Raw genomic sequence first — 23,797 nt, 5'->3', positions numbered from 1 at the left:
GCGCTATCTACCATTCTTTCAATCAGAATATTTTTATGATTTTTCTGTTTGTTCAATTAAAAAGAAAATATAGATTTAAAAATTTACTGCAAAAAATCGTAATAAAATTAGTATATGTGATAAAATCCAAGGGAATTAATGGGATCATAATCAAGTTACAAGACCTTTTATAGAATATATAGACAACAAGAGTAATGTCTACTAAGCCAATGTCACTTTAAACATATTTTTAATACACAAAGGTTAATTTGAAAAAGAAATTACTGCTGTCTTTGGCTGAAAATAATTTGGATAATTGGCTAGGGAAATATGGAAGACAAGTTTCATTGCTAATGATTCTCAGGTTTAGGATGGAAGGAATAAAGAATTGTTGTATCCACAACTCTTGATGATTAACGCTGGTAGGCCAGTGCTGTCAGGCAGCTATAGTTTTGTGTTTATATATGTCTTCCACAGTGACTGACTTTGTCACCCCATCCACTGACTTCAGTAGCATAAAACTGTCTGCACCCAAAGACTGTATGGTCTCACCTATAAGAAGGCATTAGTTCAGTAATAATCTATTTAAATATAGTAAAGAAATAATAACTGGGGTAGATTAACTAAATATTTACTAATTTATCCTGGATTTCCTTGTCTTTTAGCTTTTTCTGTGAACACTCTCATTGTAAGGAGAGGATGAGATAGATTTATAGACTAAAGAATATATCCTGTTCATGAATTTCTAGAAGCTACTCATGTATTATCAAATGTAGTTTATTTGGGATGGAAAACAAACCCCCACAGTGATGGGGGCAGTATGGTGGATTAGCTTCTCCTTTAATGTCACACTTTGCTAGATGTACTTTGCAGAGCAGTGAATCAGGCTTAAAGCAAGCAGCCTGTACTCTAGTGACAGCACATAATGCTGCAGAGGTAAATGGTTAAGTGTTATCAGCCTTCACTTTCCCTTGCAGCGCTGTCTCATGGTGCCTGATGGAAAATTTACAAAGTACATTTGCTGTTTTATAGATCGGAACTTGGGATCCCGCCAGTGGTCTGAATATGACAGAAAGTCAGAAAGGAAAGCCAGCAAACATCACAGACTCCTTGTCTAATCGTTCTTTGATTGTTACCACAATTTTGGTAAGTATTTGTTTTCAATTATTTTAGAAAAAAATATAGACAGCATGATGTAGATAGAAAAACACATTTTAATGGGCATACTAATGAACAGAATGCAATGTATCTTATAGTCATTTAGCAATTACGGTAAAACAGAGAAATCAATGTTAATTCAGTGAGAATTTTATTTTGTTAATCTTCAGTAATACAACACATATTAAAGTTTGTGGTATATGTATTGATGCAAACAGCTTCAGGAATTATTGGAAATCTTTACATTTCCAGAGAATTTGTTGCTATTGCCAATGTCAGGATTTAAAAATAAGTAGACATGCAGTTGAATACTGTTAAATGAGCAGCAAAAATATATTTCATATTATATAGCAATTATTTTCAATATTTTCTATAATAATTACACCATAACCTTGTTTTTAGTTTCATTGTTTCCAGCTGGCGTAATAGCTCTCATTTTACTAATTTCTTTTATGAAAGATAATGTAAAGTTGTATTTAAAACCAGAGATATTTTTACTACCACGATAATTAAATTAACGCTGAGAAGCTAGCTATTTTATCAATATCATAATTACATGTTTTAAGTAGATTATTAGTAATGGTCAGTCATGCCATTTCCAAAGGAGAATCTTAATTTTCAAATAAGTAGTAGCTCTTAGATTATTTAGTCAGTATTTCCGACTTGCAGGATAGCTTACTAGGGCTATTTCTATGTCTCCCTTGGCCTGAGAAAAATGAAGCTCAAGTCTCAGAAATCCCTTGGGAATAGTTAAGTAGCCAAAAATCTCTAAATCTGAGTACAGTGGTAAATCATGGGGGTCAGAAGAAACAGTATGTTAGTATTTTAGTAACAAACCAGATGTCATAACTGGAGGCATGTTAAAAGCTTTCGATAATGAAGCAATGCTGACACTCTTGGGGTCTTGAGGCTTTACATTCCCTAGTTAAGGACTTTAGACTCTTCTGCATCATATCTAAACTTTTGAGGTCTCTTCTTCAACTTAACATTATATTTCCTGTTATTTTCATTTTTTTTAAAAAAAATATAACTTCTATATGCATCAAACTGGAACAATACTTCAGCCAAAATTTCGCCATAGGAAATAACACACCTGACTTCTCCATCAAACCATTTGTCCTTGATGTCACAACTTTATGTTGGGACTGTTCATTGGACATGCAGCCATCCCTTATGCTGATCACCATCTTCTTCTCCGCGGCTTCTTACCAAAACTGTGTAATTCTACTATTTTCTGCTCTCCTGCTATGCAGACTTTTAAAGGATCCGTAATAATCAGTAAAATTTCACAAATTTTAATCCTTGAAATTCAAGTCTTTGTTCATCTTGATTCTTCCCTTTGTCTTGATTTTCTCTTCAGGAATTCTGACTTTCCTGGGATAACCAGGTACCATTTTATTGTGATTGCTTAAAACTCGCTCTTTTTTTTTTGGTTGCAAATATTCCTCTTTATTGTGAAATTATTGTATTTTCCATTTACATACAATGCAGAATTAATATTCTGCTGCTTTTTGTTTACATGAAAATCATCTTCCTAAACATTTTTGAGGGCGCCTGAGGAACATAACTTAACTTTTCTCTACAATGTGTATCCCACAAGGCTCACAGAGTAAAGACCATGCCTAAGACATCTGTCACTTTCAGTAAACTGGGCCTTACTAAGTTCTCCCAATCAGGCTTTCAAAAGTGTCTTGTATTCTCAGACTCTAAACCTTTACACAGTTCTTTATTTTCTCCTTCTGTTTCTGATTTCAATTCATAATCCTAGCTTCGTCTCTGATGCATCCATGTAATAAAGGACGGTAACTATTCTGTTTAGTTGTGTGTGTGCTGGAGAAGTGTGGAAGAGGAAGCTGTGTGCTTTCCACTCACAATATTCTATTTTCTCATTTACAATGCATTAAAAAGTGTTTTTTTAACTTGTACACATATCTAGCTCTCTTTAATGTGAAACTAAACAATACAAAGAATCACACTTTATATGCTTTTGAAATTACTGCTTCAAGGCTCAAAGCAAACCTGAAGCATTTGCAACAGTTTCTGTGTATCAGGCATGGACATTTTTATTTCCGCATATAGTATTGGTTTGCAGTGTTGCTTGATAATGATCAGTTAGTTCAGCATTCCTCATAACTCATAAGATTATCTATCAGACATTCATGATGCGTAGATTTTACAAGGATACTCTTTATATTTAAGGATATTTCACTCCACTTGTTTTTCAAAGATTCTATTATTTCTTTAAAAAAGTAAGTCACAGAAAAGACCCCTGTGCCCAGATATTTTGGTTCTGTTGTTCTCCTTGTGGAGCTCCTGTCCTCTCCAGGTGTTACTAACTTCCCCTTCCTTCATATGATTCCCTGCACTCTGCCAAAAGTTTGGTTATAAGTCTCAGCATCTGCTTTGATACACTTCTGGGTAGTCTTTCAGAAGCCCTCTGTGGTAAGCTCCTGTCCTGTTTCCTGTTTTCATCTTCTTCCAATGTCCATCCCATTTGTCTTTCTGAGTAAGGATTGATAATTTTACCCCAGGTCCTTCTTCTTGTTTAGTTTCTTTAGGTGTACAGATTTTCGTATGTTTATCCTATATTATAGGTCTAGTATACACTTATAAGTGAGTATATACCAGGTGTGTCTTTCTGCTTCTGGGATACCTCACTCAGGATGATCTTTTCTAGTTGCCACCATTTGCCTGCAAAATTCATGATTTCCTTGTTTTTAATTCCTGAGTAGTATTCCATTGTGTAAAAATATCACAATTTCTGTATCCATTCCTTAGTTGAGGGACATCTAGGTGGTTTCCAGGTTCTGGCTATTATAAAAAAAAAAAGCTGCTAAAAACATGGGTATAACCTAGAACCCCTGCTCCTATGTAGCCCATGACAGCTCAGTAATCAAGTGTTTTCCCTATTAAGGGGGACAGAGATTGTCTCTGACATGAACTCAGTGGCTGACTCTTTGCCCCCCCCCCCCAAGGGAGGAGCAGCCTTGCCAGGCCACAGAGGAGGACAATGCAGTTAGTCCTGTTGAAGCCTAACAAGGAGGGGAGGAGGAACTCCTCTATCAGTGGACTTGGAGAGGGGCATGGGAGGAGATGAGGGAGGGAGGATAGGCTAGGGAGGGAATGAGGGAGGGGGTAACAGCTGAGATACAAAGTGAATAAAATGTAAATAATGTAAAAAAAATAAAAGTTTATTTAAAACATTGTCACCTTATTTCAACATCTTCTAATTTTTTTTGGTTAATACTTTGGTTATCAAATATTTGTGATAAAAAACACTAATAATAATCTATATTGTTTTAAGAGTTGCTTGAATTACCTGACCAAACATTTAAATGAAGGTTTTGTGTGTGTTTGTCTGGGCTTTTGTTAGTCTACGGTTTTTTGTATAGAACATTGTCAGCACAAGTGGCTTAATGGCTTAATCTCCTTTAATCATAAGCTATCTGTGTATGCACACACACACACACACACACACACACACACACTTATATATACTGTATATAAATTTGAGATTAAAAGTAATATGCTTCCAAGAGTGTGTAATCATACAATTTTGATGTTATTTGTTTTGTGTCCTTCTCTTCTGACCTACTCTTCTTCCAAGGTGGAACCTTTATTCTTATTTTTCTGTTTCACACCACCTGCATCCTTTATTCCAAACAGACATTTAAAATGATGATACACCAAACATTTTGTTCTTAATATATATGATGAACAGAATATTTATATCCAACTGTTCAACAGAATACATATATATATTTATATTTACATGTATATATATGACTTTATATACTTTAACAGTGATGAACACAGGAAATGCCAGGAGTGGAAAAAAAATGACACAAAAAGACATTAAAATACTGGCTGATGGCCGGGTTTGCTGGTGAATGATGAAACCTAGCACCCAGGGAAGGCAGAGGCAGAAGATCTCTGTGAGTTCAAGGCTAGTCTGATCTACAAAGTGAGACCGTGAGATCCAGGGCTACTCAGAAAAGCCCTGTCTTGAAGCCCCCCCTCAATAAAAGAAATAGGTGTTCAAAGATCATTTTATGGATTATAATGTTTTAGCAAGTGAGATGTTGTAGATTCTCCTCCAGTAATGGTGACGTGCCTAGGTTGGGGTAGTCAGGCAGGTTTCCAGTAGCAGGAAATGTTTTCCTCTTGTTTAGCTGGTCTGAAGTCCAATCAGCAACCTTTTGGTTTCTACCATGTTACAAGTGCCACTTCTGAACCTTAGGCTTATCGCGCTGTGCTGGTCAGGTACATCTAAAACACTCCTGCACATTAGATTCAGGGAACATTATGGAAGAGGAGGCAGAAAGACTCTAAGAGACAGACTCTAAGAGACAGTTTTATGTGCGCTTATGTCTCCTAGTAACATTGGAAGCTATACACTAATGTCTCAACAACTTGTTTCCTTACACATATAAGAGCATACCAACTGGTTTTCCAATGACAAATGGTTAACCTTAAGAACATGCATACAAGTATTGTTATGCATACTGAACAGGGTATATTTAAGAATATATATGTATATACATGTATGAATGCTGTAACAATTAGAAAAAAAAGGCCAAGGATTTGAAACAGAGGTGTGGGTACATGAGATAGACAGTTTGGAGGAAAAAAAGAGAACAGAGAAATATAATTAAAATCTAAAATACAGGCAAGCTGTCTTAGTTAGGGTTTCATTTATAGTGATAAACTGCATGACCAGAAGCAACTTATGGAAGAAAGGGTTAATTTTATTGTACAATTCCAGATAACAATACATTTCTTGAGGGAAGTTAGGGCAGAGACTCAAAGAGGGAAGAAACCTGGAGGTAGGAACTGAAGCAGAAACCACGGAGGACTGCTGTGTATTGACCTGTTCTTCATGACTTTCTCAGCAGGCTTGTCCTGCATCCAGGAACCACCCATAGTAGGGAAGACCTTTTAACTTCAATCCTCAATTAAGAGAGAGGGACAGTGGGACCAAGAGGAGAGGAGGGGGCTGTGGTGGGTATGCAAAGTGAATCAATCAATCAATTAAGAAGAAAAAGAGGGGAAGAGCCTAGAACTCATTGGCACAGGAGACAACTTCCTGAACAGAACACCAACAGCACAGGCTCTAAGACCAACAATCAATAAATGGGACCTCATGAAACTGAAAAGCAAAAGACAGTGTCATCAGAACAAAACGACAGCCTACAGACTGGGAAAGGATCTTTGCCAATCCTATATCTGACAGAGGGCTGATATCCAGAATAGATAAAGAACTAAAGAAGTTAAAAAGCAATAAATCAATAATCCAATTAAAAATGGCTTAGGGAGCTAAACAGAGAATTCTCTGTAGAGGAATGTAGAATGGCAGAAAAACACTTAAAGAGATGCTCAACATCCTGAGTCATCAGAGAAATGCAAATCAAAATGACCCTGAGATTTCACCCTACACCCATCGAAATGGTTAAAATAAAAAATTCAAATGACCACACATGCTGGAGAAGATTTGGAGAAAGGGGAACCATCCTCAATTGCTGGTGGGAATGTAAACTGGTACAACCACTTTGGAAATCAATCTGGTGCTTTCTCAGAAAATTAGGAATAGTGCTTCCTCAAGACCCAGCTATACCACTCCTAGGCATATACCCAATATTTTCTCAAGTATACAACAAGGACATTTGCTCAACCATGTTTGTAGCAGCTTTATTTGTAATAGCCAGAACCTGGAAACAACCCAAATGTCCCTCAGTTGAGGAATGGATACAGAAATTGTGGTATTTTTACACAATGGAATACTACTCAGCAATCAAAAACGAGGAAATCATGAAATTTGCAGGCAAATGGTGGGATCTAGGAAAGATCATTCTGAGTGAGGTATCCCAGAAGGAGAAAGACACACATGTTACTCACTTATATAGACCTAGAAGATATGATAAACATAATGAAATCTATACACCCAAAGAAGATAAACAAGAAAGTGGACCGGGAGTAAGATGATCAATGCTCACTTAGAAAGACAAATGGGATGTGCATTGGATGTAGGAGGAAACAAGTAACAGGACAGGAGCCTACCACAGAGGGCCCCTTAAAGACTCTACCTAGTCGTGTATCAAAGCAGATACTAAGACTCATAACCAAACCTTAGGCAGAGTGTCCGGAACCATATGAAAGAAGGGGAGTTTGTATGACATGGAAAGGATAGGAGCTCCACAAGGACCAAATATATCTGGGCACAGGGGTCTTTTCTGAGACTGACACTCCACCAAGGACCATATATGGATATAACCTAGAACCTCTGCTCAGATGTAGCCCATAGTAGCTAAGTAACCAATTGGTTTCCCATAGTAAGGGGAACAGGGACTGTTTCTGACAGGAACTCAATGGCAGGCTCTTTGACCTCCCCACCCCCCCAAGGGACAAGCAGTCCTGCTAGGCCACAGAGGGGGACTTTGCAGCCAGTCCTGAAGATACCTGATAAAACAGGTATGAAAGGGGAGGATGTCCTCCCCAGTCAGTGGACTTGGAAAGGGGCAGGGAGGACATGAGAGGGAGAGTGGGATTGGGAGGGAATGAGGGAGCTGGATACAGCTGGGATACAGAGTTAATAAAATGTAACTAATAATAAAAATAAAAATAAAATTGCAATAAAAAAGGAAAGAAATTTACCTACAGACTAGTCTACAGGCCAATCTTTTTTTATCATTCTTTTTAATTTTTTGTACAATTTATTCAGTGTTTTTACAATTTATTCATTTTGTATCCAGATTGTAGCACCTTCCCCCATAACCTCCTGGTTATCCCCTCCCTCCCTCATCCCCACCATCCAGAAAACATTTTCTTAGCTGGGCATGGTGGCACACACCTTTAATCCTGCCACTCTGAGAGGCAGAGGCAGGTGAATCTCTAGGAGTTGGAGGCCAGCCAGGTCTTCAAAGTGAGTCCAGGACACCCACCGCTACTCAGAGAAAACTGTTTCCAAATCAATCAAACAAACAAACAAAAAAATTAAGATTGTTCTCTTTCCAGATATGTCTAGGTTTGTGTCAAATTGAGAAAAGCAGCAGCTAAAACCCAGTTTAGGTAGGACTCCATTAGCCTAACACTATGACTATGAAAGACTCCACCCAGCAGTATATCAAAGCAGATGCTGAGACTCAAAACCAACCTACAACAGCAGATATTCATGCATTCTGCCTAGGTGCCAGACAGAGATCAAAGCATCTGCCACACAACTTAGCTTTTACAATAGTCTTTTTTTCTTTTAAGTATCACACTATTCCAGGCAATTTTCATTTTTTTTTATTTCCTTCTATAATTTATTTTGTGTATTTCATGTTTACGTGTATTCTGCTTGAATGTATGTCTGTGTACCATATACATGCCTGATGCTCATGAGGAACAGAAAAGGGAAATACCATCTCCTGAAACTTGAGTTACAGATGGTTTTAAGCCACTCCCGTAGGTACTGGAAACTGATTTCAGGTCTTTGGCAGATCAGCAAATGTTCATAACCACTGAGCCATCTTTTAAGCCCATAACTTCCATAATAATTTTGAAGTAGAAACCATGATGCACAGATTTATAGGTGAGGAAACAATGTATAGAATGTCTACATGATGAACGTTTTATACATTCTTCTCGGCCACCCACCTGGAAAGTGGAGTGGAAAGCAAGATTTCCTCCACATTATCTGGCCAGTGTAAATTGCTGATATTACAACTTGAGATTTGTAGTGATGAAAATATATGATGAAAAAGAAAAACAAAACAAAACAAAACTACAGCTATGAATGAAATAGCGCACTGACTGAGAATATTTGCCTAAAACAATTTTTGTCATTATAAGGTTCCATATATTCTGGAGCAGTGTTACATCATTAATGCACATCTTTAAATAACCACTTATTCTCCTTTATAGAAGACAGTATTCGAACATTCTTTTTAAAAATATTTTCGGCTTTCTGGTTTCTAGTATAACACAGTTTCCTTTCAGCCTGCTTGAATAGTAATCTCATATTTCCCTAGACAAAATAATAATAATAATAATAATAATAATAATAATAATAATAATAAAATGTCCAGGGGCTTATCACAGTTTCTTCTTTTAAACTCAGATTCAGAATCTGAGATGTTTATCAATATTTTTAGACTTTCATTTCAACAACAGGAGTTTACCCTGTGGGGTACAATACACATTTACACTATGAAGAAAATTACTTTTAGAAATCATTGAACATTTTCAAGTACTTATCCTTTTAACATTTGAAATGGGATAGATGAGATTGTGGGTTTGAAGATGTGTGGATTGAAAGTTGTCCACCTCCAACTCAGGTCTCCTCACTTTTGTACTGCGCTTTCCTACACTACTTTGGTCTTCAAATTTGAAGTGTAATTATTTTTGAAAGTCCCTTGTTTCTCTCTCCATTTTAGGCGCCTGTTCTCATTTAGGATCCTTTATGTGAGTGCATGAGGACCGCCTGTTTTTCCTAGGTTCTTTACTTTCATCTTTTCCAATCTAAATATGCTAAATATGTTGAGTGCTTCCCACTGTCTTGCTTTGTTTAAGAACCGATCTTTGTCCATCAAGGATACTCACCCTTCAACACCCCTGTACATTTACTTCCCTTTCACTGCTATCACTTTTGTATAGAAATAACCCCAAGAAGCAGACTTCTCAGAAAATATTTACTTTCTGGGAGACTCTCCCCACTTGTTCAAGAAATATAAAGAAATGTGCGTGCCCCTACGACTTAGTCTTATTTCCTTCACTACTCTTGAGTTTATTTCTCTGAGCACTCTGGAAAGTTGTATATTTTAATCTCCAGTTTACCTGCTTAGGTTTCTAAAGCTTTTTTAATTTTTTTTCTTTTTCTAATTTTTTTTTTTTTTACTTTTTCACCTCATGACCTTTAGACACAGACTTATCTGGTAAAAGATATCCAGATGACAATAGAAGGGTTCAGGGTATAACAGAGAGAGGTGACCAAGACATCACCTAAATAGTTTTGCAGCTTTTATCGAAATATCAACAAAAGCAGGTTTGTACAGCTACTGTCAATGACTTTTCCCTCTGATCCTTCCCTTTGTATTGTCAGAAGAGGTCTATAAAGTGTGAAATTCTTCTCAGAGAGTTACATAGCATTCAGGCTTGGAAATACAGGCACTACAGCCTCACAAAGAAAAAAGATTTTGTCCTTACAACCGGTATACAATTTCTAAGTAGCTTTACACACATATTACACAAAAATAAGATCAAAATAATCAAGGAATATATACCATGTATATATATTGTGTACAGCTTAAATGCTAACATGTGAGATAACAGGACTCATTCAAAGTTCATGTTCTTATTCTGTGCACTCACTTAACCTTATTGCTTGAAGGCAGCATAACTTTCAGCACTATATTTTTTTGGTACATGTCACAGACTTTACTGGCCATATCTTTACACTTTTCCATTCATTCTTTCTTAGGCCAGCACATTTAATTCTTATAAATTTATTTGTAATTCTCAGTTATATAAATATGAAGGTATGAGATGGTGTAATTACTATACCAGAAGCTCAGACATAATCAAGGCAGAGGTAATGTAATGAAAAGTTTACAAACCATTGGACCACTTGGCAGTAGATGGATAGCATTTCCAGACATGACCTGGAAATTGTACCCAGTAAAAAATCAACAGTACGACTCCAAAGAAGCATGTGAAATACCTGTTGGAAAAAAACAAAAAAAAACAAAAAAAAACACTTCAAGTCTCTGAAGAAAGAAATTGAAGAAGATATCAGAAGATGCAAAGATCTCCAGTGCTCATGGATCAGTAAGATTAACAGTGAAAATGGTCATCCTACCAAAAGCAATCTACAGACTCAATGAACTTCCCATTAAAATGCCAACATAACTCTTTACAGAACTTGAAAAACAATTCTCAATTTCATACGGAAAAACAAAAAACCAGAATTGCAAAAACTCTCCTATAAAATAACAGATCTTCTGGAGGATAGTATCTCCATCCCTGTTCTCAAGCTGTACTATAGAGCAACAGTAATAAAAAGTGCGTGCTACTGGCATAGAAATAGAATGGTGGATCAATGGAATCAAATAGAAGACCCAGAAATAAACCCACATACTTAAGGACACCTGATTTTTGACAAAGAAGCAACAATGTTATGATGGAAAAAAGGTAGCATATTCGACAAATGGTGCTGGTCTAATTGGATGTCTACATGTAAAGAAATACAGATAGATCAATATTTATCACCCTGCACAAAACTAAAGTCTAAGTGGATCAAAGACCTCAACATAAACCCAGACTAAACTGGTTAGAAGAAAAAGTGGGAAGAGCCTGGAACTCATTGGTAGAGTAGAAGATCTCCTGAACAAGAACACCAACAGCACAAGCTAAGATCAACAATCAATAAATGGGATCTCATGAAGCTGAAAAGCATCTGTAAAACAAAGGACACTGTCATCAGAATAAATCGATAGCCTATACATTGTGAAAGGATCTTCACCAATCCTATATCTGACAGAGGGTTAATATCCAGAATATATAAAGAACTCAAGAAGCTAAACACCAGTAAGCCAAGTAATTCAATTTAAAAATGGGGTACAGAGATATTATCAATAGAGAATTCTTTGTTTGAGAATTCTCAATAGAGTAATATCAAATGTCAGAGAAACGCTTAAAGAAATGCTCAACTTCCTTAGTCATCAGGGACACGAAAATCAAAACAATCCTGAGATTTTTACCTTACACCATCAGAATGGCTAAGAACAAAAAAACTCAAGTGACAACAAATGCTGGAGAGGATGTGGAGAAAGGGGAACCCTCCTCCATTGCTGGTGGAATGTAAACTTGCACAACCACTTTGGAAATCAATCTGGTGCTTTCTCAGAAAATTAAGAATAGCACTTCCTCAAGATCCAGCTATAACATTCTGAGGCATACATCCAAAATATGCTCAAGTATACAAGGACATTTGCTCACCCATGTTTGTAACAGCTTTATTTGTAATAGCCAGAACCTGGAAACAACAAAGTTGTCCCCCAACTGAGGAACAGATATAGAAATTGTGGTACATTTACACAATGGAACACTACTCACCAACTAAAAACAAGGAAATCATGAAATTTTTAGGCAAATGGTGGAAACTAGAAAATATCATGTTGAGTGATGTAACCCAGAATCAGAAAGACACACATGATATATACTTACTCATAAGAGAATATTAGCAACATAGTATAGGATAAACATACTAAAATCATTACTAGTAAAGTAGCTAAACAACAAGAAAGACTAAGGAAGATGCTCAACCTCATTCAGAAGGACAAACATGATGGACATCAGAAGCAGGAGAAGATAGGGAACAGGACAGGAGCTTACCACAGAGGGCCCCTGAAAGACTGTACTGATCGAGGTATTGAAACAGAGGATGAGACTCATAGCCAAACTTTGGACAGACTACACAGGGGATCTTATGAAAGAAAGGGGAGATAGAAAGACCTGGGTAAGACAGGAGCTCCAGAGCCAAAAATCAAAACAAAACAAAAAACAAAAATAACAAAACAGAGCCATGGGGTCCCTGAAGAAAATGATATTTCAGCCAAGGACAATGAATGGAGAGGACCTAAAAACCCCTGCTCAGATGTAGTCCGTAGACTCAACCTCCCTGTGGGTTTTCTAGTAAGGGTTGCAGGGGCTTTCTCTGGCATGAACTCAGTGGTCAGCTCTTTGATCACCTCCTCCTGGAGGTGCAGCCTTGCCAGGCTACAGAGGTAAACAATACAACCAGTCCTGATGAGACCTGGTAAGTTAGGTTCAAATAGAAGGGGAGGAGGACCTCCCCTAACAGTAGACTAGGGTAGGGGTATAGAGGGAAAAGAGGGAGGGAAGCTGAGATTAGGAGGAGAGGAGGGAGGGGGCCATAGTAACGAAACAAACTGAGCAAATTGTAATAAGTTATAATACAAAACTAATATATATATATATATATATATATTATATATATATATATATATATATATATATATATATAAATGAAATGAGCCCTTGCTCTTCAAAAAAAAAAAATCAACATTATGTTTACTTAAACAAATCCTGAATGATGACAACAACCAGTGGGCATGCCGATATGGGCAGGAGAAATTCCACAGCATTCTACTTTTAGTTGATGAAAGGCAGGTAGTCAATGGCTGGGTGTAAGCTCCCATGTAAGTTGTCCAGTCCCAAGTGTTTCGCTCCAGATATATGCTCACACAAAATAGCTAAATGGATTCAGTAGTTCTCTCACTCTCTGTCTCTCTCTTTCTTCCTTCTGTCTCTTTCCCTCCAATATGTGTGTATATTCAACAAATGATATATGTAATTTGTTTATAAGTTTTACTGAATAGACATTATTGAGTCTTCTTTGAAAGGTAATGTATCTAGAAAAGAAGAGATGGCATACTAGATTAGGTATGAAGTGCCTTAGGGACAGATGAGGTGGAACAAAATTCTACTGATAAAAATATGTGAGCTTTTTTGAGTCATACAAGAATTACGATGTTGTCAATAAATTTTGTAGCATGAAATCTTGTTAATAAATTAGGGTCAGAGATGAAATAAAATTTAGAGATTAGCTAACAGGTTCAGCCTTCTTTTCCATCAAACGTTTTACTGGAACAGTGAAATGGTACACTTGATTGAAATGAACCTCAATTATTTTCCCTCTTTGCTCTCTCTTCTCTTGTAAATTAAGATAATGAAAAAAATGTAATGGCTAAAGTTCAAATATCAGCAAAGATGACAATAACAACCAAGATCTTTCATTGACACTGTTAGTCAGGTGGAAGTTAATAGCCTACTGGATTTAATAAATCATACAGTGTTTTTTTTTATTTTAAATGTAAGCATGTATTATAATCACCATGCCAACTTCTTATTTAAATATTTGATCTTCTGGCATTGACCTCCTTACCAAAATATGAGTGAACTAGCAAGGCTTTTGTTCTTCCTCTAAAAGTTATTTCAAGTATATCACACAGCCATTACTTCTGTAGGATGGAGCATTCAGTTGAATGAATACTGCTTTTTATAACACACACATATTATTCCCTTCTAAGATTCTGATTGGTTATCTATACTTATGAGAGCAAAAGTGGAAATATTTTCCAGGATGGTAGTTACAGGCAACAAAGACTTAGGTATATTTATGTTATGTATTTTGCAAACTCCCCAAAGTTATTTTTCTCCAGGAGGGTAAAGGCAGGCTACAACAACTAAAAATATGATTGTGCTTACATAGTTTACTAGTACATCTTAATGTGTGCTTGAGAATCTAGAAGGTAAAAATACCTCTGAGCGTCATGGTGACGGCAACTAAGGAACCAAAAACTAGAGCTTTTTAGAGCTCCCTTAGTGCCTCAGAATATGCCTATTAAAAATAAATAAAAATCTAATAAAGATTTTCCATTAATAACATATTGAGGTACTGTTCCATAGCCATGCTAAATAATGATGTTGTTGTTAAAACCCAAGCCCCAGATTATGAGCTGTTCATGTCTCTCTATATTGCATGCTAAAATTTCTTTTTAATAGTATCTTGAGATATTATATATATAACATATATAATAGTATGTGTATAATATATATCGATATATATTTATATCAATATATAACTATAAATATCTATATATCAATATATAACTATATATAAATATACAAATATATATATAAATATATATTGAGATATGGGTTTTTTCCTGACAAGAGTAAGGTTTATGAGCCCGTGTGGGGATTCCTCGTCATAGTTTTTGATTCTCACATTTTTATGGTCTTTTGGTCTTTAGTTCTTGTTATGTTTTTTGGCGGCAGCTGCCATGGTTTTCCGGTTTCCGTCCGGCACTCTCACTGCCCATTGTGATAACCTGTCGTGCACCCTGAGTTTCTGATGTGAGTGCTAATTAGCTATGGCAGAATGCAGACTTTCAGAGCCAGTGGGAATAAAAGGTAATTGAAAGGCCAGATTCAACAATGGCAAACTGTGAATCCTGACTACATACCAGTAGAAGCACATCTGTTAGGAACTACAAAGGCTGAATTAAAGTATCTAAGTAGCAACATATGGTCAATGAAGCATTAGTAATCAACTGGACCTTTTTTGTCTTATCGATGACTCATTGTTCTTATTGTCCTTTTCTTGTGACTGTGTTTTCTACCCTGCACCATTTGGTTTTTATGTAGTTTTTTTTTTTCCCATGCAGCATAAAAGGATTATGAAACATTGAGATGCAATGAAATTACTTCTCACTTAAACTTACTGTCAGTTAATTCCCTTAGATAACTTTTCCTTTTTAAAATCGGTTTGATATGTTTCTTTATGAAACTTCCTTAATTTCACTTAGGGATAAGTAATTGAAGATCAGGTTAAATGGTAAAATTTAATTAAGAGCAGTGGTGGTAATTATTGTGAGAACTAACTAAATTGAAATTAGAAGTACAAAATTATCTACAGACTGAAAAGAATGTAAGGTAATAAAAAAAAGTAATTGCTTTTTGCAAATATTAGCAATATTCATCAAAGTTCTCAGTTTTTAACTTTATTTAATAAGTGATGTGAATACATATCTCATCACTGAAATATATATGTATATTTTAACCAGTTTTCTGCTAAAATACTTTTGAAAGAAGTTAGATAGTTTACATGACTAAATAAACATTTAAATATTATATTTCTTAATATTAATAAACATAAAATACTTTTTTTAATTTTTATTTTTTAATATTAATCATGGGTTATTTACTTTGTATCCCAGCCATAGCCCCTCCTTCATTCCCTCCCAATCCCACCCTCCTTCCCTCATCTCCTCACTGTTCCTTCCCAAGTCCACTGCTAGGGAAGGTCCTCCTCCCTTTCCATCTGACCCTGGTTTATCAGGTATCTTCAGGACTGGCTACAATACTTTTTGAAATCATGATCTAATTATGAAACGCCTTTCTAGTCATGTATATTAATCAAATGTTGATTAAGAAAGAAAATATATTATTTCTTACTATCATGTCCCTTAATAAAAGATTCCTTAAAAACAACAACAACAACAACAACAACAAAATAAGTATTTTAAAGCTCCCAGTGATAAACATTTTCTGAAGAAGCAATTGCGTACTGTTAATAGTTAGGTTGTGAGAATCTCAGCTCTCCATTCTGTTCAATGGGGTTTGGTCATGGCGTGGCGCCTGGCTGACAGATGGCCACTCTCCTCTGCCAGCTGTCAAGTTGACAAGGCAGGCTGGAGAGTGACTTTAGAAAAACTACTTAGGATATCCTCAAGTTTGACCTGAAGGAAAGCAGGAGTTGAAGAGCTCAAACACAGGAATTCATATTCTGAAGAGCTGGCTCTCTGTTTTATGTGCCCCTCCCATGTTTCATCTGTAGTTCACCTCTTCAGGGTGGACGCGTCTCTTTATGTCCAGTCTGGTCCTGGTTTAAAAGAACAGGTATTAGCACTAGGTAAAAAAATGTCCTCCACTGTGGTGATGGTAAATGGTGCCATCACTAATCTTGTTGAATACCTGTGTCATCATTTCTTTTCACAATTGTGATTTGGGGTAAAAAAAGAAAAAAAAAAGAAAAAAAAAGAAAAAAGGCAAAACAATTTTCAAAAATTCTGCTTTTATGAACTCGTTTTGTAAGAAATGCCCATGTTACAGTGTCAGTAGAATGATTCTTCCATAGTGTGTGGGCACTGATTGCTCTTTTTGTACCTTTATACTGCAAACATAAGGCATTTTAATTTTTTATTAATTTTTGTAGTTTTAACGGTGATAAATGCAGTAGATTTTTAAAAATAAATTTTGTTCCAGGCATGATAGCATATGAAATAAAGCTACCCACTGGGCCTGAGGATTGCCAGGGCTGAGTTTCCAATGCAAACTGACCAAGTACAGGCTTTCGCCTGCATGCCTGCCATTAATGCAGTGGCTTATACCTGAGGGATTCTCCACCACAGAAGAAGGACATTTGCTCAGCTATGTTCATAGTAGCTTTGGTTGTAATAGCTAGAATCTAGAAATAACCTAGATGCCCCTAAGCTATTAAAAACAAGGAAATAATGAAATTTGCAGGTGAGATAACCCAGTACCAGACACACACTCATGGTATATACTCACTTATAAGTAAATATTAGCCATATAATACAGGATAGCCATACTAAAATCCACTGACCTAAAGAAGCTAAATAACGAGGGCCCTAGGAAGGATACTTAATTCTCACTTAGAAGGGCAAATAGAATAGACACTGGAAGTGGTTGAACAGGACTGGAGCCTATGATAGATGTCCTCTGAAAGACTGTACCCAGCACGGGATCTAAGCAGATGCAGAGATCCACAGCCAGACTTTGGGCAGAGCACAGGGAGTCTTCCGGAAGAGTTTGAAGGCAGTGGAGGGGAGGCAGATAGAAAGACCTGGAGGGGCAGGATCTTTACAAGGAGACCAACAAAGCCAACAAATCTGGGCCATAGAGAGACTGATGCATCAACCAATGACCATACATAGGGAGGACCTAGACCTTCTGCTCCGATGTAGCTGATAGGCATTTCAGTCTTCATGTGGGTGGCCTTGTAAGGGAGCAGGGGCTGCCTCTCATGTGAACTGTGTTGTGTGCTCATTGATCATTTTACCCTGGTGGGTGGCCTTGCCAGACCACAGAAGAACAGGATGCAGGCAGTCCTGATGAGACTTGATAGGCTAGGGTCAGATGGTGGGGGAGGAGGGCTCCTCCTTTCTGTGTTTAGGGAGGACGATGGGAGAAGAGGGAGGAAAGGTGGCACTGGGAGGAGACGAGGGAGGAGGCTATCCTCAGGATATAAAATGAATAAGTTGTATGTATACCACACACACACACACACACACACACACACACACACACTCACACACACACAGTGGCTTAGCCAAAGGGCTATGACACTTCGCTATCATTTGATACTGACAATCTCATTTAATTTAATGTAGTACTGGGTGAGACTGGGAGACTTGCCTAGTGCAGGGTCCTCTCTCTAAAGTGCTCTAGCCATTCCTGAGAGAAACAGAACCTCGTATCCCATGTGTACCTCTGTTCTTTTTACCTGGAAGCCAGCACCCACATACCAGAATACCACTGGATGCACAACAATGAGGTATTTCAGTCTATGGCAAAGAATGCTTAAAAGCTTAGATGTGTGAAGGGGTTCAGAGTTTATGAATAACTTTTAGGAGTCCACTACTGATGAAGCTTTGAGCATGTAGGTACAGTTGAAGATAAGGCAAATACAGTTGTCAGTATCAAAACAAGTGGCCTTCTTAGGTCTCACAAAGAAATTCAACTTATATGGTATTCATAATGAGGTAATTCTGAAGGATTTTTAAGTACATGGACAACATGATCAACTTGGGATTTTTAAAAATTCTTTATTAATTACACTTTATTCACTTTGTATCTGCCCTGTAGTTCCCTCCCTCCTCCCCTCCCAAATCCCTCCCTTCCTCCTCCTTCCTCATGCATGGCCCTCTCCAAGTCCATTGATAGGGGAGGTCTTCTTTTCCTTCCTTCTGATCCTAGTCAATTAAGTCTCATCAGGAGTGGCTGAATTGTCTTCCTCTGTGGCCTGGAAAGGCTGCTCCCCCCTCAGGGGGAGGTGATTAAAGAGCAGGCCAATCAGTTCATGTCAGAGATAGTCCCTGTTCCCATTACTATGGGACCCACTTGGACACCGAGCTGCCATGGGCTACACCTATACAGGCTTCCTCGGTTAAATCCATGAATGGCCCTTGGTTGCAGTATGAGTCTGAGGAAAGACTCCGATAGTAGGATCTGGAGAGGGATTTTTTTTTGATCCTTTTTAGTACTAGAAATTGAGTTGTTCTTGAGATAGGATTTGGTCCAAAGAGACAAGGGAATATTGCAAAAACAAGAGTTGATGAAGTTTGAACTATAGTGATATATTAAGGGAATTGCCTCTCAAAAAATTAAATAAATGAAGAAATAACCAAAGGGTGTCAATTGAAGGTTAAAAAGAGACCAGAATCTGGGAAGAATTCTTTTTTTTTTTCTTAAACATAGTTAGAAATGGAATTAAGTACAAAAACCAAATTTGAAGGAGTGCAAAATAAATTTAATTTTAAAATATACCATTTAGTTATCTTGTGACATACTTATCCATGTGAAAGTTATATAGGTAGTTCTTGAGGTCAGAAGAATGGCCCCACTGGAGATAAAGATCAAATACTGTGGAGGTTGGCATTGTTCATTTTAGTGTGATTATTTATGACGACAGTTAAAGTACATTTTCCTGTTTGTTGATTCTTCGTAACGCATGTGAACTGTTTGGCTTGATGTACAAACATAAATCCAGTACTGACAAAGGCAGTTTTTGGGATAGGAAATAATAAGCAGCCTCTCCTTGATTTTTCATATTGTGATGTGTCATGAGTCCATTGCTAAGGTGGTTAGGGGAGTGACTGGAAACTGTGGCTTGCTGATGCTACCAATGAGGCTAAAGATTATCATTTTATACATTGCTCTAAAAGGAAAAAATAATACAAAAATAAATTTGAAAGACGGGCTTGTTGAATGAGCCTTACTTTTTATACCATTGCAACCTCATATGAGAACCTGAGCACCTGTTAAGTCAGAGACTTACTAGCCATGCCTATAAAGAATATTCCAAAGTCTCTATGTATAAAAGGATATTTTCTTACTATATAATCATAATCACTTAATACCAAGTAAATCCCCAGCTATGTCAGGCACTTCCAGCCTAAATTCTCCTTCTTATAGATATGTGATTCCTAAGGCCTGATCTCCTGATTTTTAAACACAATCTGATTATATGGCATTGATTTCTAATTGATTCTCTCTACATAAGTCTTCTGAGGCAGTCTCAATGATGGACTATGCTCTAACTTCAATTAACCCTTCTCTGTCAGCCACGGAAAGAAGTGCAGACAGCTTTCCCCAAAGGGAAGCACATATTTAGCTTCATTAGAATCACTAAATTGAGTGCTTTTTGCTCATAATTCCAAAATAATGATGTTTATTTGTCTTTATTTGTCAGTTATTTTATTAGTTATCTTTCTATTAAAGTTTGTGTATGATGTTATTTTTTTATGAAATGATGTTTTTAAATTTTAATTTTTTACATGTATACAATGGATTGTGTACATCCTTTTCATCCTTTCCGGACAACCCCAAAATATATTTCAGTTATTTCACATCTCCTTACTGTTTTTTTTTAATTAAATGTTTAGCTTATTAATTTTACATCCTGGTCATAGTTTCCCCTCCCATCAACCAGGCCCTTTCTCTCCCCTCCCCACCATTTTCCAGACCTCCCATTCTCCTCAGAAAAGGCTCAGGAAACGGGAGGCCTCCCATGGGTATCAACCATCCTTGGCATATCAAGTTGTAGTAGGAATGGGTGCTTCTTCTATTGTGGCTAGTCAAGGCAGTCTACTGAGGGGAAGGGAATCAAAGGAAGGCAAAAGAGTCAGAGGCAGCCCCTGCTCCTACTGTTAGGAGTCCCACATGAGGTCTGAGACACACAATTGTTACAGATATGCAGAGGGACTAGGTCCTTCCCTAATATGCTCTCTCTTTGGTAGTCAGTCTCGGTGTGCCCTAATGGGCCCACTTTCTTTGGTTCTGTCTGCTTTTTGTGGTGTCCTTGACCTCTCTGGCTCCTTCAATCCTTCATGCCCCTCGTCCATAGAGCTCCCGAAGCTCAGCCTAATTTTCGGCTGTGGGTCTCTGCATCTGTTTCTCTTAGTTGCTGGCTGAATCTTCTCAGATGATGTTATGCTAAGCACCTCTCTGGTATAGAGCAGAATACCATTAATTGTGCTACAGGAGGGCTCTCTCATGGACTAGGTCGTAAGCTGGGCCAGTCAATGCCTGGACAGTCCCTTAATTTCTGCTTCATCTTTTACTCTGCATACCTTGCTGACAGGAGAAACTGTGGGTGAAATTTATTCATTGTTAAAAAGCAAGCTGGTAACCTCATTTTATTCTTGTCATTGAGAGACTAATCAGGGAAAACACATCTGAGGCCAGCCTGTGTCTAAACCAAAACCAAAAGCAAGCCCCATAAAACTGATGATTAAATTCTCTTTTCCAACTGTATGACAATGATCCCTGCGTATAACCCTGTTTGCTCTATCTTTAAATCCCATTAAATAATTAAATTATAAATAGATCAATTACTTTAAAAAAAAAGCATAAGATGGTTACCAGGCCATGGAGGAAGACAATGCAGCCAGTCCTGATGAGACCTGATAGGCTAGGGTCAGAGAGAAGGGGAGGAGGACCTCCCCTATCAGTGCACTTGAAGAGGGGAATGGGAGGTTATGACGGAGGAAGGGTAGGATTGGGAGGGAATGAGAGAGAGGGTAAGAGCTGGGATACAGAGCGAATAAAATGTAATTAATATATATAAAATAAAGAGCTTCGGAGAAAGCCATTTAAACCTCCCCTAGATTTTTGTTCTATATTTTCTCACTTGTTCTCCTCCATGGCTAACTTACTCAGAATTTTTCTGTACTGACAGAACTGGACTCATTGCTGTTTTTCCACCCTCACTGTTAAAAAAAAAGATGAAAAAATATCCTAAAATTTAAAAGTATTATCTGAAAGACTCTAACTAGCAGTGTTTTCAAAGCAAAGATTCATGACCAAACCTTTGGCAGAGTACAGGGAATCATAAGAAAGAAGGGGAGTAAAAAAAAAAAAAAAAAAAAAAGAAAAAGAAAGAAGGGGAGTTAGTCTGATGGGGAAAGGATAGGAGCTCCACAAGGACCAAATATATCTGGACACAGGGTCTTTTCTGAGACTGACATTCAACCAAGGACCATGTATGGATATAACCTAGAACCTCCACTCAGATGTAGCCTGTGGTAGCTCAGTAACCAATTGGTTTCCCAAAGTGAGGGGAACAGGGACTATTTCTAACAGGAACTCAATGACTGGCTCTTTGGTCTCCCCACCCCCGAAGGGAGGAGCAGTCCTGTTAGGCCACAGAGGAGGGCTTTGCAGCCAGTCCTGAAGATACCTGATAAAACAGGATCAGATGAATGGGGAGGAGGTCCCCCCCATCAGTGGACTTGGAAAGGGGCACGGTGGAGATGAGGGAGGGAGGGAGGGACTGGGAGGGAATGAGGGATGGGGACACGGCTGGGATACAGAGTTAATAAAATGTAACTGATAAAAAAAATAAAAAAAAGAATTTCATAAGGACAGCAGAGCATGAGAATAGGTTGCAGTGTCTAAGCAGTGATGGCTCTGTCCCTCCCTAGCTTCCTTCATACCGAGCTGTACCAATTCCATAGGAACTTGCCTAGAGGAATATATTTTATGTAACATTAGAAAATCCACTGTCAAAGTCCTGGTTCCTTATAACAGAGTCTCTGGGAGTAAACTGAAGGCTTCCATTTATTGCTCCAATCAGAAAAATTTTGATTATTTTTTTTAATATATAGTGAGGACTAAGCTCCAGATTCATAGGCCATTTCCTGTGACATCATTGTATTTACTCTTCTCCCACAGATCCTTTCTGCAGGTTCTCAGCTCCTTTGTCAGCGACACTGTGTCTGCCTTTTCGTCTCAGTAACTACTGTTATATTTGTGGTATCTATTAAGTTGTTGTTGATGAAGGGATGCTTTATTAGATATTAATAAGATTCAGTGTGTTTACTTATGCAGAGTAATCAAAGGGAAAAAGTAAAGACATATTTGATGATAATTTGAAAACAAAATTTTTAAAAGACACTATTGTAAAAAGATACAGTAAGCTAAATAATATATTTGATAGATAGTAGGAAGTAAATATATCATTTTATTGATACTAATTTAGCCACACAATAGACATCACAATTATGTCCTTATGCAAAATTTCATTTTGTTACTCACAGTAAACTTTCAGTGATGAGAAAGAATAAGAGGAAGAAGAAAGAATAAAAAAAGATGGGAGAATCTTTAGGAAAAAATATAATAACATTTTCCTCTCACAGTGCATTTCTCTGGGAGTAAATTGTAGTGTAGAATTCTTCTGGAAACACTGGACGGATGCAGATGCCATGAGAATGGAGGCGGTGCCTTCCTGTGATCAAATTCATGACAATAGTCCTCCTAAGCCTAAGAAAATTGCAGCCTCTCATGTTTGCTAGTATTAATCAGATTTCCATGGTTAATATAGCATCTCAAAAGTTTTCTTCAACTATTATGCTCAGAGTCTACACCCACTAAATAATGTATATATAAATATCTCATATTATATTGTAAACACACTATTCCAAATAAAATTGGAGACACAGCATGATTTATATTTACCATTGTTTCGCTTTTAAAAAATGTTTTCAAACACTAAGTCCAGAAGACCAGAAAAATGCTATAAAGTCAGTTGGTGTAAGTCGGGTTGAGGTAAAACCATTTGGCCAGTCTAAAGTATGTAACTTTTTGCTTTTAGTTTGCTCACTGTCCTGTTAAAATACCATTCAATGATACACACAGATTGACCTGTGTGTCCTGCATTAGGATGAGTTATGAGACCGCAATCTCACATTTCCAGCTGCAGGCATATATTCACCCAAAAATACTCAAAAATCTTTCTTGAAAGCTTAAGGCTCCAAAATTAAGTGATATATATATAGTTTTATCAATACACATA

The 23,797-nt window shown here is 37.2% G+C and overlaps 1 protein-coding gene across 7 annotated transcripts in view; it reads left to right on the top strand.

Annotated features, from left to right (window-relative positions):
• Grik2 (glutamate ionotropic receptor kainate type subunit 2) overlaps positions 1-23,797 on the top strand; it is a 657,687-nt gene that overhangs the window by 404,267 nt on the left and 229,623 nt on the right. For all 7 annotated transcript variants that reach the window (XM_060373546.1, XM_060373542.1, XM_060373543.1 and 4 more), the window contains one exon: positions 1,012-1,125. In XM_060373546.1, coding sequence (XP_060229529.1) covers positions 1,012-1,125 — 114 coding nt within the window. The remainder of the gene's footprint in view (positions 1-1,011; positions 1,126-23,797) is intronic.

This window comes from Meriones unguiculatus, chromosome 20 (assembly GCF_030254825.1).
Source record: "Meriones unguiculatus strain TT.TT164.6M chromosome 20, Bangor_MerUng_6.1, whole genome shotgun sequence".
NCBI classification, from domain to species: domain Eukaryota; kingdom Metazoa; phylum Chordata; class Mammalia; order Rodentia; family Muridae; genus Meriones; species Meriones unguiculatus.
Note: the sequence above shows the minus strand (reverse complement) of the source record. Positions and strands in the feature narration are given on the sequence as shown.